General features: G+C 27.7%; 4 protein-coding genes and 1 non-coding gene across 6 annotated transcripts; 3 read left to right on the top strand and 2 right to left on the bottom strand.

Annotated features, from left to right (window-relative positions):
- Positions 1-573: 573 nt before the first annotated feature.
- Positions 574-3174, bottom strand: LOC123295850 (ionotropic receptor 75a-like). Its single transcript, XM_044877312.1, has 8 exons — positions 3103-3174; positions 2915-3030; positions 2515-2688; positions 2219-2442; positions 1610-1818; positions 1038-1309; positions 835-980; positions 574-689 (listed from the first exon to the last, which is right to left on the bottom strand). The coding sequence occupies exons 1-8, from the start codon at positions 3172-3174 to the stop codon at positions 574-576; spliced, it is 1329 nt and encodes a 442-aa protein (XP_044733247.1).
- An 8055-nt stretch (positions 3175-11229) lies between these two features.
- LOC123295004 (troponin C, isoallergen Bla g 6.0201-like) lies at positions 11230-16597 on the top strand. 2 transcript variants are annotated; one of them, XM_044876199.1, is made up of 5 exons: positions 11230-11241; positions 12825-12852; positions 12928-13191; positions 15754-15885; positions 16279-16597. In XM_044876199.1, exons 1-5 carry the CDS (start codon positions 11230-11232, stop codon positions 16311-16313), a joined length of 471 nt encoding a protein of 156 aa, XP_044732134.1. In that variant the 3' UTR covers positions 16314-16597. The 2 variants fall into 2 exon arrangements, with proteins under 2 accessions (XP_044732134.1, XP_044732133.1); XM_044876198.1 differs by lacking the exons at positions 11230-11241; positions 16279-16597 and adding an exon at positions 12600-12744 and having other exon boundaries at positions 15754-16012.
- A 1226-nt stretch (positions 16598-17823) lies between these two features.
- Positions 17824-17897, top strand: Trnan-guu. The gene has a single exon. It is a non-coding gene; the product is annotated as a tRNA-Asn (tRNA).
- An 843-nt stretch (positions 17898-18740) lies between these two features.
- Positions 18741-20932, top strand: LOC123296820 (troponin C, isoallergen Bla g 6.0101-like). The gene is made up of 5 exons (XM_044878484.1): positions 18741-18880; positions 19505-19532; positions 20335-20598; positions 20662-20793; positions 20860-20932. The coding sequence occupies exons 1-5, from the start codon at positions 18878-18880 to the stop codon at positions 20886-20888; spliced, it is 456 nt and encodes a 151-aa protein (XP_044734419.1). The 5' UTR covers positions 18741-18877; the 3' UTR covers positions 20889-20932.
- A 279-nt stretch (positions 20933-21211) lies between these two features.
- On the bottom strand, positions 21212-22440 carry LOC123296819 (probable calcium-binding protein CML23). The gene is made up of 4 exons (XM_044878482.1): positions 22250-22440; positions 21719-21979; positions 21430-21597; positions 21212-21370 (listed from the first exon to the last, which is right to left on the bottom strand). Exons 1-4 carry the CDS (start codon positions 22428-22430, stop codon positions 21255-21257), a joined length of 726 nt encoding a protein of 241 aa, XP_044734417.1. The 5' UTR covers positions 22431-22440; the 3' UTR covers positions 21212-21254.
- Between the last annotated feature and the right edge of the window lie 2449 nt (positions 22441-24889).

Genomic DNA, 24889 nt, shown 5'->3' with positions numbered 1-24889 from the left:
TGTATGTGTAATGTGATAAAGAAATCAACACTGACTATGCATGGTATTTGAACAATTAACTCAATCAATTGTTTGTTTTCACTTGTGTAACTTTAATTTTGTTATTTTACAAGCTACATAACTATCATTTACTTGAATAAATGATTCTGTAACGCTTTTTTAGTAACTATAGTAAATATTGTTTAAATTAATAAATAAAAATTTTATCACCATGCTAAGAATCGAAGGCAGATTTAATACAAAACCAATTGAGGCACAGAATCATACTAATTTTAGTATCAAATAATTACTACAATTCATTATTCTGACAGCAAAAACAGAGATAACTAATTCATAATTTAATACAGTCATAGTTACTATTTATAAAATTAATAAAAACCTGAAGAATTAAAATTTAAAATTATTGATTGGTCCTTATCCCGAAAAAAGGGTTGGGATTCTTCGACTACATTTGTATATACACCGTGTTTTCAATGATGACAGAAAATGGGACTAATTTTATTATTATAATATATTTTTAAAGTTTTGATTTTATATATCCATAACATTTAATAAGTAAGTAAATTTAATGTACTATTCTTTCATATGAATTAATGTATTTTCACATGTAAACATGTGTTCGCAACACAGCGTGAGAAATGATTGTGGTACAAAGGGCAATAAGTCTGAAGGATTTAAGCTTTCTATACCTTTATATAAAAAGGATCATTTCTCAAATCTATATGGTTTTATTAAACTTTAAAAACGTATCGTTCTTATTGGGAAACCTTTTACGTATATTAATACGATTGAAAATAAACTCAAATATAAAGACAATGAAACCTATAAGAATACCATAACTCAAAACACGAATTGCAGGCATAAACTCTGTTAACCCAACACTAACAAAATCAGCTCGAGATGATTCACATTTTGGTTTTTGAGGTACTAAACGTCTGCGAGTTCGATCAATAAGACCAATTTCTTTCTGCCATCGTAATCTGTAAAATATTAAGTTTTAATAAATTAAATAAAGTAAATTTATAAACAATGAACACCTTTGTGTGAATAAATCACGATATGGAAAATGTTTTCGTACAGGAACTGATTGTAACGGTAGTTGATATGCTTCTATCTCATCTAAACCACACTTCTCTTGTTCCCTGTACTTAGCACTCATATATTCATAAGCAAATCCAGAGTCTACTTGAAATGCATACATTCCTTGTTGCACCAATTTTAAACCTTCATCAGGTTCAATGAAACCTTTAACACCTCTAGGTAGTATTTTCTTTTCATATAATCTTTTTGTTAATGGTGACTTGCTTTCCTACAATTTCATGTATATATGTTACTGTCCAAACTCATAAACCCATAAAAAACAGTAAATATCGATATTGACTGTATATGCTTTACTATATATCGATATTAACTGATCGCGACTCCAAGAAATTATTGATAGCAAATTAATGGCACCTTCCTCTCTGTTTCATATTTAAATCAGTAGAGATCTGCTCAGTATTTTGGAGTCGTGAATAACTTTAAGAATAATACTTACTTACTATACTAATAGTTACTTGATAAACTATACTAATAGTTACTATACTAATAGTTACTTGATAAACGGTACCTTAAGAAATACATGATTATAAGTTATATTATGGACTCCAACCACAATAGGACTGTTAATTAAATCATTTAATGTTTTTATTGAATTGCTAGGAGTTTGTAATAAAGCCACAATATTCGCTGAATACGATGTGAATAAAAATACACCAGCCATAAATACCAAAAAGAAGGTGATACGTAATGATAATGAGTGTGGATTTAATGTTGATCCTACAAAATAAAATAAAATTGTTTACTATCAGTATTTTTTGAATTCAGGTATTACTCCCATCAAACTAGGTGAAATTTACTGAATAAATATATGCATGATTTTCCACAACTTTTGACAATTTACTCGAAAACTATGAATTCAAGAGAAAAAATAGCTCCGCCCAAAGTTATCGGACGTAAAATTTCCAATAGATTTGTAAAAATAACCAATGTGAAACTAGAATGCGAAATCGAATTCAACCAATGGGAAAATACATGAAAAAATTGGTTATGCTTTTAATTCAATCTTCTTCTTTTCGTCAGGATTGGTAAAGTATGAAGTTTTTTAGCAACTAAAATCTTTGGAAGCGTTCTATAACTTAGACAAACATCTTTGATTGAAGAAACGAATCTAAAATACCTTGTTGACACATGGCACCAGATATAAATGTTACAATATCTGTTAATTTTGAAACGTTGGGCTGTAATGTTGATATTCTATTTTGTAACCATAATTGAAAAAATATAAAAACACCAATCAAAAAGCACAAAGCTAAGCTGCTAATCCATACTTTTAAATCAAATGGCAATACAAATATATTACTGATACTGGACAAGGATGGTTTACGAAATATCAACCGAGATCTAAAAAAAATTGCATTATGTTTTCGACATTCCTCGATAAATTTTGATAACTAATTTAAGTAGTAAACTCACTTGACTGGTATAGTTTCCGCAGTAAAATCTATAACTGGGATTCGATCTAGCCTCATTAAAATACCTCCCATTCCAAAATCCTTTTCTTGTCTCTGTAACATGCCCACAAATCCATCAAATATACCGGTTCCGTTGATATCCCATCCAAAGTTATCGACCATTGACCAATTGTATCTAACATATAAAAGCAAGAATTCGGTACAAAATTAAACTTATTGCAGCTGAGATCAATTAAATTAAATAGTAAATTTTAAGCTGGTGCAAGCGCAAATAACTTTCAATATTATTAGTAAATGATAGTTTAAAACCAAAAAACATGCTTTTGTAGTTAGCTAAACTCAAAAGTAGAAAATAATTTAACCTATTATTTATTTAGCGAAAAGAATTGAATATTAATTACGTAAAATTTAAATCTTGACTTAACAACTTCGCCAAAGGAAAAGTCCATTTTGAGAATGGATCAACTGATCTTTTTCTTATATCAGACATGTAAGTAAATAACTGAGGAAATTGTATCTGAAACACGAATAAATCAAGTTTAAGATAATAATGAAAATATGTCAAATGTAATCAATAAATGATAATTACCACAGAACTGCATTGAAATAGTATTCGATGTAAATTACGTCTACGTCTACCAGTTGATTCTAATTCATTCATTACTGCTAAATTAAATGATTTATCATTTTCATCATCATCAGAACTAATTAATTGAAAATTTAATGAATAATTTTTTCCAATACGATATACATCATACAAATAATTACAATTATTATTAATAGTATTATTTTTATCCGTATTTGTTGTTTGATATAAAAATATTTGACTGTTTACAAATATGTTTGCATTCATTAATATTTTATTTGCTAAATCAAAATTCTATAAAATCAAATCAATTAATTAAAACTTTTATACAGTTCTGGGAAAAAGTTCAGCAACTCTTAAATTACTTCCAAACAGTTCATGATAAAAAACCTGAAATTTTGATTCATTTTTCAAGAGTTTTAGACGAATACAGATCGTTTTAGCACAATACCATTCAGGCATCCTCCTTAGGAAGAGTTTTGAGAAGGCATATTTATGTTTCTTTGAATGAAAGCTATGTCTCATTTGGAGTTTTTAAAATGAATACAATGGATCTTGAAAAACTGCCATTATATATTACGGCCAGAAAATTGAATTTCTTGGCATGGTGAAGCCGAGGCCTTATATCACACAAGCCAAGGCATCCAACATTCTACCCGTGGGTTGTATACTATTTTTTAACTCCCGAACTAAAAAAGGGGGTGTTATAAGTTTGATCGCCATGTGTGTGTGCCTGTCTGTGGCATCGTAACGCCTAAACGGATGAACCGATTTTAATTTATTTTAGTTTCATTTGAAAGGAAATTTAACGGAGAGTGTTCTTAGCTATATTTCAATTGCAAGCTTAGGGTTTCGTACCCAAAAAAACTAAAAAATTGGCGATTATGACATATAATTTTAACATATAAATAATTACTATGGAAATGAATGATCAAATAATCCTGGCTCAGTTCATTTCGAAAAGTGTAATGGTTAAATAATTGGGTAATGAAGAAATGAAAGCTCGAGCCAAAGTAACAGATGAGATGAAAATAATACTTAGAGATCTCTAAGTATTATTTTCATCTCATCTGTTACTTTGGCCATCACTTTGTTATTGATTTCAGAAGGAGTGTTATAAGTTTAAAGTGTTTATCTGTGCGTCTTTGTGATTATCAGTGGCATCGTAGCCCCTAAACGGTCGAACCGACTTGAGAATAAATCGCATTTGTCGGAGGTTTTTTAAATTTTGTAAATTTCACTTGTCTGTATATCCTAGCCAAAAGTACGGTCTAAAAATTGTTAAAATAACGATTGAAAGTTTTTATACAAATTAGATTAAACTCCATAAAAATTATTTTAAAACAAATAAAAAATATCAAGTAGGCTGTAATAACATATTGATTTTAATAAATTTCCAAATTCAACCTCGCGCTTGTGGTATGTTGTGACTTCTGTATTAAATGAAGCTGGTAACATATTTTAACTGTAAAACTATTTAAAGTAGTATACAATTGAGCTAATAGCTACCCAGATAAAAATAAAACTAAATTATAAATGTTAACTGTGATGCTGATTTACCTATTAAACGGGAATGCAGTTTTGTTCTAGTTTTTCAAGAACTCAATTGCCCGGTTTATAAGGCAAGTCATCATCCAAAGTAAAGTGAAAAAACCATGGATAAAAAATTATAGAATAATAATATAATTTATATCCGAAATAAATTCTCTTTAATAACAATCATCCTAGTTTTTTGAATCGCATTTTTGGGGGGAAGCCCACTTTTTGCCTATTGTTTTTAGGGTGGTTAACGATAATTTTTAATTTGAAAATCCGGGATGCTAACTAACCCTTGGGGGGGAATTCCAGCCGCTAGCTTGCTTTTGTGACTAGTGGGGGCTAGAGTGGATAGAGAAAAAGTGTACCCTTCATTTCACCATCTGAAAGTAATTTGGGAGTTGCGTAACTTTTTCCAATCACTTTATAATTTAATACTACTACTCACCTGTAATTCAGTACAATCCATTTGATTATCTTTAAATGTAATTTGTTCAACAAAAACCCAATAGTATAACGATGTAAACATACGTTTATCGTTAGCCTAATTAAATAATTAATTAGAGATTATTAAAATTAAGTATTGCATTTGTTTTTATACAAATATGAAAATTTCGCAATTTTAATTAGTGATTCCCAATTGTAGCAATTTGGTAATTGAACAAGTAAACAAAAATCTCTAAATTATTTGAGGACATTATATACATACTTTTAATATGAATTGCATAATTTGATCTGGACAATTTGCTTGAACAATAAAAGCTTCACGTCTGTACTTAAATCGATCATTAAATAAGTGATTTATTAAATTATTATCGTTAGCATCGATTATTGTATATTGTATACCATTATTGAATAACTGTTTTTTATATGAATTAGATTCACTAAAATCTGTGTAATAATTAATTAATTAATAACTTTGATTTCCTAATGATTTTGACTGTAATACAGACAAATATGGGTGTTTTTTTAACTTGATATTTTCAAAAAAAATAATAATAAAATTGCAAATACAGAAAATTGTTTCAAACTGAAGTTTGATCATTCGAAAGTCTCAATCATCCAATTCCAAATTCATGTCGATTTTTAGGTGCATAGATTCTAGACTTAAAGGTGATCAACTTTAACCATTTATTTTCTCTAGGTGATTCGTATTTTATAGAGGGAAAGAGAAAATGCATATTTTTTGTGATGTGAGCAAAAATAGCAGATATTTTTATCGATTTCTTTTGAGAAAACTAGACCCAAATTCATTAAACATGCAATGTCAATGAAAAATTTCAAAAAATTTTACTCTTTGCATTTTCACTATAAAAGTACCTTTGACTATATCTTTTTAAGAAACCCATTGCTGGGATATTTGTTAAGATTTTATATTTCATAAAAAATATTTTTCATGCGAGAAGCAGATGGATGAAAGTCGATTTTAATTCACATCTTAAACCATTAATTTTTATTATTATTATTTTTTTTTTTTTTTGCAAAAGTCAAGTTTTACAGAATAAATACAAACCATTATTACAAGTATATAATATAATTGTATTTAAATTCTTTTCTTTAAATATATTTGATATTTTCAAAACGATTTCAATGAATGTTGATGTATTTGATATTTGATAAGTTTCAATAGATAAAACATTTGAAGATGAAATCAAAATCAAAATAATGACTTGAATAATAATCATTTTTTTTGAAATGTCACAGTTAATGGATAATACCTTATATTAAATAACTTAATTTTATACCAACTTTTTATTTTTATATTATCATTTTATAATTAATTATGTATTTTATTGAATTGCATGACGTTTTTTGTACGTTGTACTCGATTTCAATAAAATCGCAGCAGTTAAAACATTCTAAGTAAGCTCATCACATGTAATGCTATAATAATAGCACTTAGAATGTTTTAACTTGTGCATTTTTAATGGCATCAAGTATACTCCTAGTTAAAATAATTACCTCAAAAGTAAATACAAATAATACAATTTTTTTCTTAAATTAGTTTGTAAATAAAATTATCTATCAATTTATTTTTGATTGTTTTATCAATAACATAATGATTTGCCAGTTTCCAATAAAGAGAATACCTTTTTTTTGTACAGTAGAACCTAAATAAGCGAGGGATCGAAGAACCATAAACTTTTTTTTATAAAAGTATTCTTGATAAGACATCGTTTTGATAGTATATTTTTATTATTATTAATTAATATTAAATTTATCATTTTTTGGGTATTGAATTAAAACTTATCAGGAGAGTTTGATAAATATTTAGATTTATAAATAGTTTGAAATAATGATGTGAGTGGCCTCTGTTATAGCCCCATTATTATTATTATATTATTATTAGGTGTTTTGAACGTAATATTTCTTTGGTTGAGCTAATCGCTTAATTCGTTTAGTTGGATGGTAATGTAATGCATTTAATTGAACGTTAAATGTTGAATTTCTTGAATGTATATTTTCATTTATTCGTGTTCTTGGTGTACTTAAATTTTGTATACGTTTTGTTAATTTTGCAACTAATGCTTTACGTTTTACTTTGAATACTTTTGAAATTTTTGGTTCTTTAATTAAATATCGTGCATTTGGTGTTCCTAATTTATCGATTCGTGATGGAAATGGTCCAATAAATGGACCTAATGCTGTTATATAACTTCTCACTTTAAATGGATCTGCATACTTCTTTTTAATTAGATAACGTTTTGCTGGTATTGCTAATTGATTGATACGTGATGGTATTGGCCCAATTAAGGCTGATCTTTTTACACCCGATTTCCATTCATCGTCTAAACTTGTATGATATGGATATGTTATATTTCTATCATATGGTTCTGATATTTCCTGAAGCCGTTTGTAATTAATACGTTTTCGTTTTTTATTTTCATTCATTTCAATTGAAATAAGTGATGCACCCACCTGTCTTAACGTTAGTTTAGTTGAACTAATAAATAAAATTATTCATTTTATAAAAATTTATGAAAAATTTAGGCCCCCAAACGTATTTGTATTGTTAAATTATTTTGTTTTATGTTCATTGTTTTATTATTTTTTATTATTTATACATATTTAAAGAATTATTAAAAACTATTGCCTTCGAAAAATATTGTACTCATAATTTTGCGCTATTATTAAAATAATCAATCAAATCATATTTAATTGGTGGTAACTAAGGTAATAGCATTGATTTTTGAATTTATTCTCCAGAATACTGCCCAGAGTTAGCCTAGAAATATATACCGGTTTAAGATTGTATTCTTTTGGAAATTTTAAGTGCCTTATATACTTTTGCCCAAAACCCAATGGTTAAAGAGTTATGTGGACTTATAAATTCAATCAATTATTACAAATCTTCATTACAGATTATTACAGAACGCTCCAATTGAATTTTTATGGACGCAAAACCTTAAATTGAGTTGCACTCCCAAGAGAGATTTCTATTACATTTACTTAGATCACACATACAATTACTTTAAGGTCAATTTTGGGGTGGTGCGCTAAGGTTTTAAACCCATAAAACATGATATTCAGATATAATAGAGGCGTGGGCCTGAGATATGCACACCCCAAATTTCACTTACTTGACCTTTGATTAAAGTGACAGATAAGCCGACTGAATTAAAGTGGCAGATAAGCCGACCCAAAAATGACCCAATCTTGTCTGACCAGAATTATTTCAGATTTTCGAATTTGAAAGGTTCCTATGTTATAATTACGATATCGAGTCTTGATGACAAACGGCAGATATGACGATATATTGGACTCGTATTAAAATCTCGATTCAGCCACGTCGCAGGAATTTTTCCCGGACATCGCCCGGATCCCTTGAGTAATGCGTTTTATAAAATTAAAAATATTTACGATTCACATTAATATATCATTTAATTTCAAGTACAATCCCGTGAAATTGATTTACACTAAAAATAAGTATGAATAAATATAATTATATTCTAAACAGTTAAAAATTATTACAATAAGAAAAATAAATTTTCAAAGTGATTGGAAAACTATTATATTATTTGGCATGCATGTATTATAGAAGAAATACTGTGACTTCAATTTAGAAAACATTATAATAAATATTTTTTTAAAGGATGACAAATGAATTTTAAAATTTAATTTATTAAATTTAATTTCAATTGGGAAATGTCCAAAAAAAATTTTTTTTAAATAAAATTACCTGCACTTTTGGATGGGAATATAAAACAAATTATTATTTATCTTATCCCTATTATATACTTAAAACGTACCTATTTTTGTGTCGCTTACCTCTTAGACTAAATAAAATTTCATCAAAAGTTCAGCGTGTGAATCCAAAAATCTAGTATGAAAGTCACACAAACAGAGGTGTAGTAACTGCAATATTTCGGGTAGCAATGATTTGGCACCCCCAAACAGAGCCGTAACGAGGATACATAGCGCGAATATGGAGTTCTGGTTACGGAATTAAGCACATTAGTGATAGCTAGCAAAAAATTGGCATCACAGCTGAAAATAATGACCCAAAATTAGTGGGTTTTAAAAAAAATTCCAATAAGATCGGATCAAATTTGCCTGTGTTATCAAAAAAACGAATTTTTTAACTTTATGACGTCATCAGAATCCAAAAATTTAATTTTGCTCTATCATTTCCAAATTTTATCCAATTTTGATAAACCAAGTATATAATCCTACTAAATTTGGTTCATACTTTCCTTTGTGATCAAAATTAACCTAGCTCTAATAGATTTCCAGAATGTGGAATCCTGGTTCCGGAATTCAGCACACAAGTGATAGCTAACGAAAATTTGACATCACAGCTGAAAAGAATAACCCAAAATTAGTGGGTTTCGAAAAAAAATTCCAATAAGATCGGATCAAATTTTCCTGTGTGATAAAAAAAATCGAATTTTTAACTTTATGACTTTATGTAAATTAATGAGCGCCTTTTACATGGTTCTTTATTAACTTTTTGTTTCATGTATAAAACATACGTTTTGTTTTTCGCCTCTTTTTCTTATGCGCCGGTGGCAGGTTCTTCCTTTGCCACGCTCTAGTAACGGACCTGCCTACAAATAATATATATCCATTTATGAAATGAATATCGTAACACTATGGTGAAAAGGGCCCCAGGTAGTTATCTTTACATGGGGTCGCTTCAGGACGCCACAGCAGATATCTTGAAAAAATTGAAATGAACAAAAATCCTATTTCGATATTTCCCATTTATCAAGTTTAAGAAAACTTATGTTGATTGTAGTCTTAGAAAATAATTCAAATATATTTTTTATAAATGTTTAATATATACACATTTTACAACATTATATCTTGCCAACAAATTTTGTATACTATTTTTTAAAAAAACTTCAACTATTTTGTGATCGATTCCAATCAATCAATCACTGTGAAACACGTCTATTCAATTTTTATAATGATCAGAAGCGTCTTATTATTTTTTTATGTCAAACTAATTAATAGCACTTTGTAAAACATAATATATTTAATTATCTAGTTTAGGTATACAAATATTTTTAAAAGTTTTGCTAAATTATATTTTCAAATAAAATTATCATGAAATATTAAACATAAGCATATATATAATATATAGGTATATATTATATATATATTCTAAATATGATTATTAAGACTTGCCAGTGTTAATTCAAATGTGAGAAAAAGGCATTTGGCCATTTCCTCTTTGGTTGTTTTCTAGGGAAATTTGAATGTTTGATAAAATTTGAAATTGGTTATTTATGGCTTGACGCTTTAACTTTTATATTATCCATTTTCTCGCTGCTGCTACGAAGAAAGTAATAAAAAAAAGTTTAACATTTGTGAAAACCTTATAAAATAGGCGTCAATTTTTCTTTAATATACTTTCAAAATAATAGTATAGCAAATGTCAAAAACTCGTAGTTTTTTTAATAAATTACAAAAACTGGAAAAAGTCCGAAAATTTTGCAGTTTTTACGGATTATGCAGAAGTAGCTTTTCGCGTTTTGCAAATTTAATGTTAAAGATTTGACTGGCGTAAAAAGCGACTTTCCTTAACCGTTTTGACACCAGAAAACGGTATTGTTTAACAATTTCAGAAAAAATAGTCTATAAATTTCGTAGGAAAAGCACATTCCCACCCTCCAATGGTTGCAGGAAGAAGTGTCTAAATTTATTTTTTCAGCCTTCACTTTTACACTAAGTCGCTCAGTTTCTTAATCCATACTACAAATGGCTTAACCCAAAAAATATTTTGCCCCCCATATCTTTCATATCTTTTATAAAGCTTTTCTGGCTAAGATAATAAACAGCGAGCGTTCTGGGCCAGCAGAATTGTATTAAATAGAACTAATACTGTTAGAAAATTGTTGTACTTTCTATGCCCTTTCGTTAATAAAAACGTTCATACTATCTTAATTTATATTGAAATTATTGCAATTAAAATAGTTGGTAAATAATTAATGTCTTTAATACTCATTTATCTCTTTAATTGATTATTAGAGTCTGTAATTGTAATTAATAACGACTATTGTAAAAGTTAATCCAATTTTAGTTTTCTGTGTTTACATTGCAACACAATAAATAAAAGTTGACAATAAGTACGACGTAGGTACACATAAAATGATAACACGTGTAATAAGATTGCAATAATATATTTAAAAACAATTTAAGCAGCTGGAAGTTTGTGTTACTTTTACGAAGAAAATAACTATATAATCGACGAAAAAACGGACGAGGCTCTAAGTGAACCCGTATTTTAAGGGTAGAAAAAATTGAATAATTGATTGTTCACTCACTAAATTTTCATCTGTGCATCGATTCTATTAAAATAAGGTACACATATGTAGTGCTAATTGAAAGGGTATACTCTCCAGGTGGTGTTACAATTGTTTCATCAAAATCATTACAGTAGTTTTTAAGATACTGACGAATTCTGACTTGGTAGTTGTGCGATTCAAATCGCCTTTGAAACGTTCGGCTATTAACTGTAAGGTTGCCGGTTCGAAGACAGCGGCAGTGTGAGCAATTATAAAAAATGGGGTGGTAAAGTTGATGACACTGTCGTTGCTTGGATTAGAACGAAGTGATCAACTCCGCCCACATTATACAAATTTTATTGTATATTGAATGTAGTTTAAAAATAAAAATAAATAAAGATTAAACAAATAATTATGTGGCTGGCTTCTGTTATAGATAGATATTTGAAAAACGGAGGTTAAATCCTATTATATATAATATTATTTTTATTAAGTTTGAAGGTAAACTCACTAACCCCATAAAAGTTAACCCCATAAAAGACTTAAATTTTCCAAAAATACTCTTTTTGTTTCTATGCACGCTAGAAAGGTTTAGCGTCAATTAAGTTACCACATTATGTGAAAAATTGAAAAAATATAGTTTTAAACACGCAACAAGAAAAATCATCACAACAACAAATTTTCCCAATTATCGAAAGATTGCTATTAGTTAATTACATTATGTCGATTTCTCCTTTTCTTCTTTTTAAGAGCGTCGTTTTCTTGAGAAAATTATATTTTGTACTCCCCGCACTTTGTTTATATATTCAGTCAATATTCAATTTATAAAAATTAAGAAAATCACGAGTAAAATCGAAAAAGCTAAATTGAAATAAAATATTATATTTTTATGGAAAATTTCAATAATAATCAGTAAAAATATTTTAGTTGGTATAGAATAAATAAATAATGATTATAGTTGTTTGTAGTTTAAATACAGCTGGCAGTAAAATAATAATAATTGTATTTAAGTTAAAAAAAAAATTAATATATAAAGACGTAGAGAAATAAACGATTATTATAAACCAACTATATAAAATACAGAATTATTTCTAAATATTATTAAAAGAATTAAAAACGATAAATGTGGTACACGGTATCGTTATAATAACATATTATATATATATATATATATTAATATGTATTCACCCCCACTTCAAAAAGATTCACGTCAGATAGAGCCACTCTGATATACTATAAGGAGGACCACATCGAAAGAATTCGATTTTTAAGTGAAAACTTCCACAGTCTTTCCACAAATTTTTAGTTTTTTAATCAAATATCTTTATTAGACTGTGAACTTTCATTGTATCAGTGAACACAAAATATAAATAAAATGGTTAGTTTATTAAAATAAAAAATTTAAGTTTTTTTTAATAATAAATAATATTATTAATTTTATTTTTCTTGTAATTCTAGGAAGAACTTAACAAAGAACAAATTGCCCGTAAGTTTAAAAATAATATAAATATATTTTCTAAAAAATTTTTAAAATTTAATTTTTGTACTTTTTTTTATTTAGTCCTTAAAAATGCCTTCGACGCATTTGACCAAGAAAAGAAAGGATGTATTGGTACAGTTATGGTTGGTACAATCCTTGGAATGTTGGGTATTTCACTCACTGAGAAAATGTTAAAAGATATTATTGATGAAGTTGATGAAGACGGTTCTGGTGAAATTGAATTTGAAGAATTCGTTACCTTAGCTTCTAAATTCTTAATTGAAGAAGATGCAGGTGCAATGCAAGCTGAACTTAAAGAAGCTTTCAGATTATACGACAGAGAAGGTAAACACATAAACAGTTATTGTTTATTAACAATTCATTAATCAATACGTGATTTTAAAATATATAAGTGATTGGTTGTTTCATAGCGTTCGTGTTTATAATTTTTATCGAGTGTTTATCGTTAGTTAAATTATCGATAGTTCTTCGACAGAAATTTCTAAATTTTGTACAAAAAAAAAAACAATTTCCAAATAAATTTAAAAAGTGAATTTTTTATATTAATATAAAATGAAATTGATACGCTCATTAATTGAAAAGTTGCGCTGTTGCCAAAAAATTTTGTTCATTGTTTTATTATAGTGTGAGAGCAAAACATAAAATTGTATAGCGTTTTCAATTGGTTCACACTGGGTGCACCTTTTTTATTTACAGTGAACAGTAGGCAATTTAATTAAAAGTAATAGTTGACAATAATTTACACAAGCCCTCGTTCTGATAAATGATTGGGATTAAAATATAATTTTTTACTAATTAATATAATTCTGTATAAAATTTCACTTTCAACCGTTTAATTCGCTCAATTTGTATTATAATTTTTTTATTTACGATTAAAAACTTTTTATTGGCTTCTACAATGAAAAGTAACCATGCAAATAAAAAACACAGACACACTTTATGGTTTTCCGAGAGAGTGTTATGTAGCGGTAAAAAAATACATAGATAAGGATGGATTGTATACAAATGACACATATTTTGATACATTGCATGCGATATATAAGGTCGTCGTACTCCTAGAAAGCCCTGGAATTACTAGCAATAGCTAAATCGTTTCCCTCAGACAAAGGTCCAAGGTTTGAATCCAAGTGATTGAATTATCGTATATACTTCACAACAATTTACTCAGTTAAATAGAAATTAGATATCTAATTAGTCATTGACAGTCAGTATTTAACTTTTTAAAAGTTCATTCTTCCTGCACATGTTGCCTGTAATTATTCCAGTGGCTACGCGTACAAGATCTTTCCTGTACTTAAATAGTTATGTAGCTTTTTCCGTAACTCGTTCAATTCACAGTGATCCGATTATATAGTTTCTATGATTTGCCAAACTTTGTTTCTGTTTCATTGAGATTGTTTTATTTATGATTTTCTTTTGTGCTGCTAGGCTTCTTCCTTTGCCAGTGCTACTGACAAAGTTAGATTTTATGTCTCTGTTCAAATCACTGTATCCAGGTTCCCATCCGAATCTGATTTTCGCTTTTCAGTTTTATACAGCTTGTACTCTTTGGCTATAGTATACTACTACTTTGGCTATAGCAGGTATAATTATCCACATATATTGTCGTATTTCCTCCTAGATCCCCAATTTCATTTATTCATCTGTCTGCTTCTTTTTTTATTTCAGGACTTAGCCATTCAGCCATTTTGTAAACAAATTTAAAAAATCTCAATAATGTACAAAATTTATATTCCTATAACATCAAGTGGGACACCATCCTCCTACGCAAATTTATGCTACACATCATTTTATGTTTAGATAATTTAAGTTAGCGTATAAAAACATCAAGAAACACTTAAATTCATTTTTCATTTCGTTGCGTATTCGTTTTTTTTTTTTTTTTTAATATTTATTTTTTTAAATTCACATGTTGCGTTGGAGGATGTATACAGATGATATTTGGCAAACAGTAACATAATTTTTTAATATAATGCGTAATGTAATGTATTAGGTATATTATACAGAATGTCAATCAAAAGAATCTCACGGCAAATAAAAAATATATCTTTAAACTTCGTTCGTAGATCATTTGACGGTTTACTCCATATCTCTCAAATTCGTTTGATATAACTTATAATATTTTTTTTTCACAATAACTTACTACATTATTTAGTATTACTTGTGAATAGTTTGAACATTCTTATGTTTAAAATTAATAATCTATGTAATAGTACACTAACATTATTTGAGGAGAAACTTAAACAATGTGAATCATTTGCTCCATATCTAAGATATAATTGAAACTCATAAGCTACGATATTAAGAGTTATTTTTAACTATTATATTCTTAATCATTGCCTAGATAGAAAGCACAAAATATAATGGCCATAGATATAAAATTAACACACTGTATATAAAAGAAATATGATAATTTATTTACTTCATTCATCAAATTCTAAAAATAAATTATTTAATACTAACTATTAATTCAAATTACGAGTTGTAATATAATCACAAAATACCTATTTACAATTATAATGTTATGTAATGAAAACTGTCCACAAAATGAACATCTCAAAATTAATTTTTTTTAGTTTATCTCAAAATTCAAACAGATATTTTTAAATTGGAAATTTTTAAGGTAGAAAATGATCAAAATTTCAATCAAAATATTAAATTGCTTAGAACTAACAAAAAATTACATTCAGTTCTGAAAAATAGAAAAATCATTCTTCGAATGTTGTAGCACTTCCCATTAAAAGTGACTGGGACATAGGCTTCACATTTTCGAAGACGAAATAAAATTAAAAATGAAAATTTTTTTTAAATAAAAATAATGTTATTAACAAAAAAATTTATTTCAATGTGAAAAATTAATGTAGTATTTATCTTCTTTAATTGCAGGTAATGGTTACATCACAACAGCTGTTTTAAGAGAAATCTTAAAAGAATTAGATGATAAAATTACAGCTGAAGATTTAGACATGATGATTGAAGAAATTGATTCTGATGGTTCCGGTACCGTTGATTTCGATGGTAAGTTTCTTACTTTTAAACTATTGATATTCTCCTCAATAAAAAATTACTGGTTTTTGTTCACCAAAACGCAAAAATTTGTCTGGAGTTGCGCGGAATTCTGAAGCGTCTAAAAACATTCTAGAAAAATAATATACATATGGATAAATATCAACAGTAATTTACTTTCTTTTCATTTATAGGCAATTTTATTACAGATATGAAAAAAAAATTGCATAATGAAAAAAAAAAATTAAATCTTAATATATTTTTCGGAGCGGGCAAATAAGTTATTACTTTTTTTAACGCAACGTTCCGCAAAAATTTATTGCTCCTTCTGGCGCCACTGGCATAATAATTATGAAATATATTAATAACTGAAGAAAGTTATAAAATTTTGTATATTTGTTACAGAATTCATGGAAGTCATGACTGGTGGTGATGATTAATCATAAAGAAGATATAATCTTATAAATGAATTCTTTCTACAATTTTTGCACTAAGAAAATTAAACATGTGATAACCAAATAATAAAATTATGTCCGTCTTATAATAATTATAATAATATCTACACCATTTTATATTTATTGAAAAACACTAATTAAATACGTAATTATTATAAATCACTTCATTCAACTCCTACTCGTATGTAGTAGGTACCTCTACCCGTATTGTTGGGTACAAGAAATTGGACACCTTCTTCTATGCAGTTTAATAATTTAATTTATTTATTTATTATAAAATATTGTTAATAATTTTATTTTGTTATTTATTTAATAATACAAATTACAAATATATATAAATAAATAATTTTTCCAACAAAATATTTTTTTTCTTCATCCCCTAGGCAAAAATACAGTCTTCTAGTCTTCGAAATGTTTTAAGGTCGATCCTTACCCATCTGATAACCAGATAAGAAATACTTTTTATGAAATTTTAATGATTTATAAACACACCCATCACAGTTTTGCTAACAAAAAGTGTTCATGGCTTTTTTTAATTAAATTTTTACCAATTTATTCCATAAACGGTTTTTTACAGACAAGGTTATACCATTATTTTCGTAATTTAATTATATTTCGATTGGTTAACAGATCGGTATTCTGTATTGACTTATTTATTCATACCGATGGTTGTTACCAGAAGAAAGATAATTTAATTAAGAAAATAAAACCGTTCATGGAAAAAATCGATTTAAATTAATTTAATTAAAAATAGTCATGTACTCTTTTCGATAGAAAAAGTATGGCAGGCGTGTTTCTAAATCAATAAAATGTCATAAAAAATGTATCATTTATAGTTATCAGATGGGCTAAGTTCGTTAAATCGTCAATTAAAAGCTAAATTATATTGTCTAAAAATATTGTCTAATTACAATTAGGTGATACTTTCATTTTATTGAAAATCTTGGAACAAGTATTTGGTAGAGTAGAGCTAACGAAATATATGATCGAAATAGAATTGTCCATTTTTTTAAACTCCAAGCCAATTCGACATTTAGGTACATTACGATTTTCCTGGCTCGTAATCTCACAGCATTCGGTAAATTACCAAGGTTTATAGTTTCTCGACCTTTTCTATTTCTCGAGGCACTATTAATTCTCGTCCAGGATTTTTCTCGATAAAATTTGAAATTATAAATAAAACACACAATGTTATTTCCAATATTTTGCTTTATTACAAGTTAGAATGATATGATGAGATCAATTAAATCAAATGATAAATTTTCAGTTACAATAATTTGCACTTAATTAACAAATCAACAGCAAACAATACACTCTCGGCTTAATTGGCTGGTCTATTAAAGAGTGTCTGATTTCACTAAGAAATACTTATCTTTCCACCCTTTTTTAAGGTAAAGACTTTTAAAACTAAATTTATTACATGCAAATTACAGGGTTGTTCACTATATTAGACAGAAATTAGTATTGTATGCAAATATTTGCATATTTTCATATAGCCTCCGTGGCGCAATTGGCTAGCGCGTTCGGCTGTTAACCGAAAGGTTGGTGGTTCGAGCCCACCCGGGGGCGTTTATTTTTTTATTTTATACATATATTTTTTTTCAATTTATTTTTCATAACTTGTTCGAAATGCAATTCATATAAAAAAAAGACAACAATCGAACTTATTTTGTTGCCCACTGCTTGGTTAAATATGTATATACTTACTTTAAGTTGATGCTATTTTAGCAGATATAATTCATAAAACAAAGGTAAGAAAAAATTAAGTATACTTTATTTAAAACTAGCTCATATTGTAGAGGATCTCAATTAAGATCGATCTTCACTCATCTGCTTACCAGATGAAAATTAAATTTTATCAACAAAAAAACAAAAAAAATGTTCATGGCTACGATAAATAAAAAACGGTCTAGGTGCGACTCGAAAGGTCCATACGATTAACTTCCCAGTGAAAGGATAAAAAAAATATCATCATTCGAACTTTATAATTGCCGGGGTAAAATTGTAAAATGATATTTCTAAAATTTTATAACGAATACAGTAGTATAGGGTTCGTCAACTCGGGGAGCAAAATGACCCAAAAATTCGTGATTAGCGTACAAAATTACCCCTTAGAAAAGTATTTTCAGCCATTCGCAGTTTGTTTTAAACGTACTCGATTTTAACTATCAGGAGACTGCCTTAGCAACATCGAAATACTTGGTTGATATTATATTAGGTCGAAAATTCAAGTTCACTTTAGTGAATTGTAAGTCATTAACAATTACGTATATATAACATAGCACCATTTTATAACTCTTTGCTGTTTCTAGAATGTCAAGTTCAAATACCTGAAAGATTGACAACTAACAGTAAGGCATATTCAAAAAAAATATAATTGTTTATTAATTAGTCAATTGATAAAACGAAATCAATTAGCAATGCCAAATTATTTTTATAAATATATGATCCGAAAATTAATTCGATAATCACTTAGTTTAATCATTTGTCGCTGTGATTGACGACTATTTCATTAATTCTCTACTTAATTAACTAATAGTAAAAAAAAAATGGTTAGTGCATTTTAAAATAAAAGTATTAAAGTTTTAAAGCTTTGTATAATTTGGAAAATTAGTTTAAAATTTAAATTGAACCTTGCAATATCTGTATTAGTGAAAGTTTTTACTAGCTGCCATAATTTAACTATTTGTGTGTCGCCTCGTTATAAAGAGTTTAAAATATTTTTTATTTGGTAAAATTCTTGAAAGTAAAGTCATGCGACTAGTGTAAAATGGATGAATATTCTGTCTTTCTAGTATTTTGTTAAACATTCAATAAAAAGTTTGAGTGCTGATATAACGAAAATGAACATAAAGCTTTTTATGAAAAAAAAAAACTATATTCTGAAATTTTAAGCTTACGATGGTATTAAGAATTTTCAAACAAAAAGCAGTATTCTCAATAATTTTCACGAATAAAAATTGTAACTCTGTTCTCGTCATAATCAGTCATATAAAAACTATCAGTAAAATCATGGACAATAAAATTTACTATTAAAAATTTGCAAAAATATTGGTAACCATTTCAATAAATTGACAATTGTCTGTGTAATTTACGAACAATTGTACAAAAGTTTAAATTTAAAATAAATATATAACATTGAAAGTAATTTACTAAAATTATTTTTATTTTTACAGGATGAGCTAGATAAAGACCAAATTGCCCGTAAGTACTATCCTTATTTTTGCAATTGAATTAAATTCTTAAGATGTATTAAATTCTTAACCTGTCCGCACTCGCGTTATGAGAATTTTGCTCACGCTCGATTTAAAACATAAATAACTTTTATTTTTTATTTCCTAAATGGGTGGTTTAAACTTTCTCTATCTTGAAATAACTTTATCTATTCTCGAATTATGAACTTTTTGAATTTTTGGAAACTATCTATAGTTTTAAAAAAGATATTTTCTTCAAGTCCTACAGAAATGGCGAGAACTTCTCTCATCACTAAAGAAATGGTGTGAGCAAAAATGGTGTGTACTTTCGTTAGTTTGATATAAGTCATACTAAGTAAAATAAAAAAAATTTGTGATAAAAATATGCTGAAATTGAAGCGATTAAAGAAAATTGATCGATTAACGCAAGTGCTGACGGGCTAATATTATGGACCTAATAGATAGATTCAAAATTCAAAAGCTAAATTTTCCTCTGTGCTTGTCTTAAAAATCAAGCTTTTTCGTGCTTTTTAAGACTTACAGCATCACAAAATTGAGTTGAATGATTGGGAATTCAATCGTATAGGAAAGTGCTTTTCCGTTGATCAAAAACTTGATAAGATAAACATCCTATTTCAATAAAAATATTATGGAGAATTGGAGATGGGAGAAATATGATCTTCAACGAAAATTACCGAAAAAAAAGAGTGAATTTAACACAATTTAAAAAATTGAAAAACATCGGAATAAAACCGAATTAGATGTTTTACTTCTATTGAGAATTTGATTGCTAATTAAATATCCTTTTATAGTTCTTCAAAATGCATTCAATACATTTGACAAAGAGAAGAAAGGATCAGTTCCAACAGACATGATTGGTACAATTTTGGATATGTTTGGCCAACAAGTTGATGATGAAACTCTGGCAGAAATTATTTTGGAATTTGATAGTGAAGGCACTGGACAATTAGATTTCAAACAGTTCTGTGAATTAGCTGCTAGATTTCTAGTTGAAGAAGATACTGAAGCAATGCAAGCAGAACTTCGAGAAGCTTTTCGGTTGTATGACAGAGAAGGTATTATTTTTAGAAATATATACAACTGAACATACAAATTTTAATTGGCTTCTTTCTTTAAAGGTAATGGTTATATTACAACCGACGTTTTACGTTCCATTTTAAAAGAATTGGATGATAAAATTACAGCAGAAGATTTAGATACAATGATTGAAGAAATTGATTCTGATGGTTCAGGAACCGTAGACTTTGAAGGTAAAACCCATTTTCTTCTTTTTTAGTTGTAAAAAATACCTAAAATATTTTTTTTATTTGTTCCAGAATTTATGGAAGTCATGACTGGAGAATAAATCTTTTAAAATTTTTTTTTAAAATAAATAATTTCTGACATTCACATTATAATTTTTTTTATTTTTAATTTACGTGTAAAGTTGAGACTTAAAGATTTGAAAATGTATTTCAATTAAGAAATATTTGTTGATGAGTATCACATAAAAGTTATCAATCCAATGGATTAGTTCGAGCACCGTGAAACCATTCTTGAAGTTCTATTTATCACAAATGAATTGATTCTTGCTATAATGCTACACAAAATTCATATGTAGCTATTAACATATACGCAACATTAAAACATATGTGTATCTAAAGTTGCCTACAAAATAAATTATCAAAGTAATTTTTTAAATATTCTTTTTATTCTTTTATTACAATTTAACCTATAACTCTTCTTTTGTTAGCTTCTTGGAAACCTTTTTACCATGCTTGGGTTCTTTTTGAGTTGGAGTTCTGTACAATTGTTTTTTATGTACTTTTGGGAATAATTCCTTGAATTCTAAAAATAAAATAAACTTTTAGTTTTGTATTCAAAGTATTTTGAAATAAGTTAGGTACCTTTAAAATTGATGTTTCCTGATTTATCTTTATCGATTTCATGGATTAAAGCATTGATTTCACCTTCGCTCAGTGAATCATCATCATCATCGTCACCAATCTCATCTCCAGCCTTAAGGTTTTCTTTCAAAATGTCAGCCACATCCATATAAGAAATTACACCATTACCTAAAGTAATTTTAGAAGTCAAATAAATAAATATTCGATTAAAAGTCTGAACTGATTCATGAATAAACTAAAATATTTATAATTTGAGAAAAGCCGACCAATTTCAGTAAAAAATGCTTACCATCAGCGTCGTATTCGTCGAAAGTTTTCTTTAACTCTCGTTTAACAGCGTTTACATTTTCGTCAATTTTCAAGTGTGACATTGCTTTCATAACTTCATTTATGTCTTTATCTTTTAATTCTTCATATGCCGCTTTCATTAGTTCCCTTTGTATTTCTTCATTTAGTTTAGTGTCAGCTGCTATAGCATCTGGAGGCATATTTTGTAAATCTTTAAATTTCGGATTATTTTTAAATACTTTATTGTACATTTTTTCAAAAACTGAAACAAAATTTCTTAATTAATTATAAATCCACAATAGTATACACACCACGGGAGCAAGTAATGAATGTCTCAGCTTCGCCTCGGGCAACAATGAACATGGTGTGCACTATACTATTTTTGAAGCCAGGCAGAAATGTCAACTATTGTCCGGCTGTACTAAACGAAGTTGCGGCATTTTTCTTCCATCGAGCAAATAAATAGTATGCACACCACAGGAGCATTTAAAAATGTTTACTTAATTTTTTTAGAAAATTGACCAATGCTTACGTGGTTTTAAAAATGTTTGCATTTCTGCCATTTGTTTGTCGTCAATACATTGATCACCAATGCAAACTTTTCCATCTTGCTGCCGAATTTTCGGTAGATTATCGATCTCACTACAAACTACATTAATTAAAATAAAAATTATTTTAATAATTACTAAAAATTTTATATGAAAACAATTCATTTTTGAAAACGTTACTAAAATTAAAAGCCGATCAAAATTAAAATATACGCTACACACTAACTGAGTTGAATTTCATGATAAAAATGATAACCTTTGCTTTTGAACTGTATTTTGAATGTTATATAATACCTCTGTACAGTGTATGTCTTCGATTATCAAATTCTGTAACTCCCAATATATGGCGTGTATGAAGTTAACTACATAATTTTACTTTGAGTCCGTACTTTCGAGGATGAAAGATACAGGTGCTTCCTAGAAAAGGCCTGAAAAGAATAAGTATCTATTGTGATAAGGATGAGGAAATAATTTTGTAGTTAAACTTCAAAAATATATTTAGAACTAAGATAATTTGCATATCTTCTTGAAGATTAAGGACTTGGAAAATGGGAAACGAATGTTTCCTTACGGAATTTCCGTGGAACTACCAAAAACTTTTAAGACACAAACAAAAATTACCTAAAATATCGATTTAAATAATGAAAATAGCTCCTAAAATACAATTTTATATAAAATACTTTTTTTTATTTTATCTTTTTTAGAGGGAAATAATTATTAAGGAGGATTAAAAAGTGATGACCCTTTTCTGTATTCCTTTTTGCTATTAATTCATTTTAGTCGATACATGTATGCTTATGAAATGTGCATTAAAATTAGTGACACAAGTTCAGTGTTATCTTTACGTACACAGTAAATCAATTTATGAAGGAAATTATGGTTTTATAACCAAAGAAATTTGTTATCGCATTATAAATAAGTACAATATATGTTGTTCATTCATATCTTGCAATTTAATAATTATTTATATTTAATTATCTTGAAAATTAAAAAAAAAACTTCAGAAAAAATGCCCTCTAGACAAAAATAGATAATAGGACCTTTTTCCGTTTAGTCATCTATTGTACAGGTTTGCAATGATTAAATATTGTTTTTTCGATTTCTGTTTTAGTTTTGGTGTAAGTAAATAGCTGAAAGAGAAATTATACCCTACGGTTATCGTTTCGATGAAAAAATTAATTAATTACAGCAGAACCACAAAATAACATTCAGATTATATATGTTGTATTACAACCAGAACGATTAAGGACCTACCAGGTAAATGTGTACTTTTTCGAACGACAAGCAACGCATTAATCTTATCATCAATTATTGTGAACAAGTATTATTTCAAAAAAAATAATTTATAAATAACCAATAATCATTTTCTTGAATATTTTATGTGTAATATTACTCTCCCTCCATTATCCATAGAACTACTTTTTCTACAAGAATATCTTCTATAGATTGAAAATTTCTTCTTTTAATTACATTAATTTTAAAAAAGTGGAAATAAACTTTTCGTCTAATCGACAAAAAAATTTTAAAATGTAATCGAGAAGCAGTCTTTTTAATTTATCTGTAATACTTACTATCATTACTTTAGCCAGTTTTTTCTTGTCCACGCGAGATCTTTCTTACTTCTTTTTTAAATTTCATGATCTACGCCTCAATTTAAAGTTTATCGTCCTAGCTAATTACATAAAATAGACTAACGGTCTAAAAATATATCGCTAAAGAAAAAAACAGGCTAGAGAAATAATATTAACATTTAATTTTGTTCCTTATGTAATTTGTACATCATATCTGTAATAAAATTGCCTATAAATAAAAAGAAAGTAAATTACTATTGATATTGTTTATAACTCTCACCGATTGTTTATAACTCTCAAAAACAATACATAGGCTTGAGGAATAATGGACAGCGCTTTAAGCGGAGATTATCTCCAGTGTTATATTTAATAAAAATGACCATAAACACATAAATGCAAATTTTGATCCCTGCTTCTAAACTTTTACCTACGCTTAATTTTTTAACGTGCATTTTTTTATCGTTTTAAACAAATAATTTATGTGAGTTATTAAAACACATAAGTAGGTATCCAATAATCCATTTTGATTGACAATACAACCAATTAAATTAAATTATTAAATAACATGTAGGTAACATTGTTAAATAATAATTTATACAGCATGGCTATAACCATCAATAACCAACCAACCAGTCGCGGCTACTGCCTATTCTGAATGCATATTTTATATGATAAGCACACAATAAAGATTTCAAAAATAATTACTTAAACAGAACTTATATGTTTACCAAAAAACCACAATAACAGAAGAGGCTTAAAATTACCTTGAAGCTAACAAACTCTCTACATGGTATATCGGTGGAAATATAAAGATATGTTAAAGCAAAAATATTTTTTGCTGTAGTGTCTTTAGTACCTTCTAGAAAGCAATTGATCATTAGATGTATTTTATTGAAAAGGAATTTTTTTCTTTTAAGGATTTTGAACATAGGAATCATTTAAGTATTCCGAATGCTTAGTAGGGAGGAATTCATTTTTCCCCCCTTTGGTGGGAAAATGTGAGCAAGCATTTGTTTTGGATTTAGATTAGAAGCTACCTGCAAATTTTCAACT

This window comes from Chrysoperla carnea, chromosome 3 (genome assembly GCF_905475395.1).
Source record: "Chrysoperla carnea chromosome 3, inChrCarn1.1, whole genome shotgun sequence".
Lineage (NCBI taxonomy): Eukaryota > Metazoa > Arthropoda > Insecta > Neuroptera > Chrysopidae > Chrysoperla > Chrysoperla carnea.
This window is presented reverse-complemented; position numbering and strand designations above follow the sequence as displayed.

Excerpts from the sequence above, each read along its gene's own strand:
- LOC123295850 (XM_044877312.1), bottom strand. The coding sequence starts at position 3,174 with ATGAATGAATTAGAATCAACTGGTAGACGTAGACGTAATTTACATCGA. Across the intron at positions 1,310-1,609 it reads ATAATCATGTATTTCTTAAG|GAAAGCAAGTCACCATTAAC; the intron begins GTACCGTTTATC and ends ATGAAATTGTAG. Across the intron at positions 690-834 it reads AATTCGTGTTTTGAGTTATG|GTATAGAAAGCTTAAATCCT; the intron begins GTATTCTTATAG and ends TTTTATATAAAG.
- LOC123295004 (XM_044876198.1), top strand. Across the intron at positions 12,853-12,927 it reads TAACAAAGAACAAATTGCCC|TCCTTAAAAATGCCTTCGAC; the intron begins GTAAGTTTAAAA and ends TTTTTTATTTAG. Across the intron at positions 13,192-15,753 it reads CAGATTATACGACAGAGAAG|GTAATGGTTACATCACAACA; the intron begins GTAAACACATAA and ends CTTTAATTGCAG.
- LOC123296820 (XM_044878484.1), top strand. Across the intron at positions 19,533-20,334 it reads AGATAAAGACCAAATTGCCC|TTCTTCAAAATGCATTCAAT; the intron begins GTAAGTACTATC and ends ATCCTTTTATAG. Across the intron at positions 20,599-20,661 it reads TCGGTTGTATGACAGAGAAG|GTAATGGTTATATTACAACC; the intron begins GTATTATTTTTA and ends CTTTCTTTAAAG.
- LOC123296819 (XM_044878482.1), bottom strand. The coding sequence starts at position 22,430 with ATGAATTGTTTTCATATAAAATTTTTAGTAATTATTAAAATAATTTTT. Across the intron at positions 21,598-21,718 it reads CGACGAATACGACGCTGATG|GTAATGGTGTAATTTCTTAT; the intron begins GTAAGCATTTTT and ends AAATTACTTTAG. Across the intron at positions 21,371-21,429 it reads AGGAAACATCAATTTTAAAG|AATTCAAGGAATTATTCCCA; the intron begins GTACCTAACTTA and ends TTTTATTTTTAG.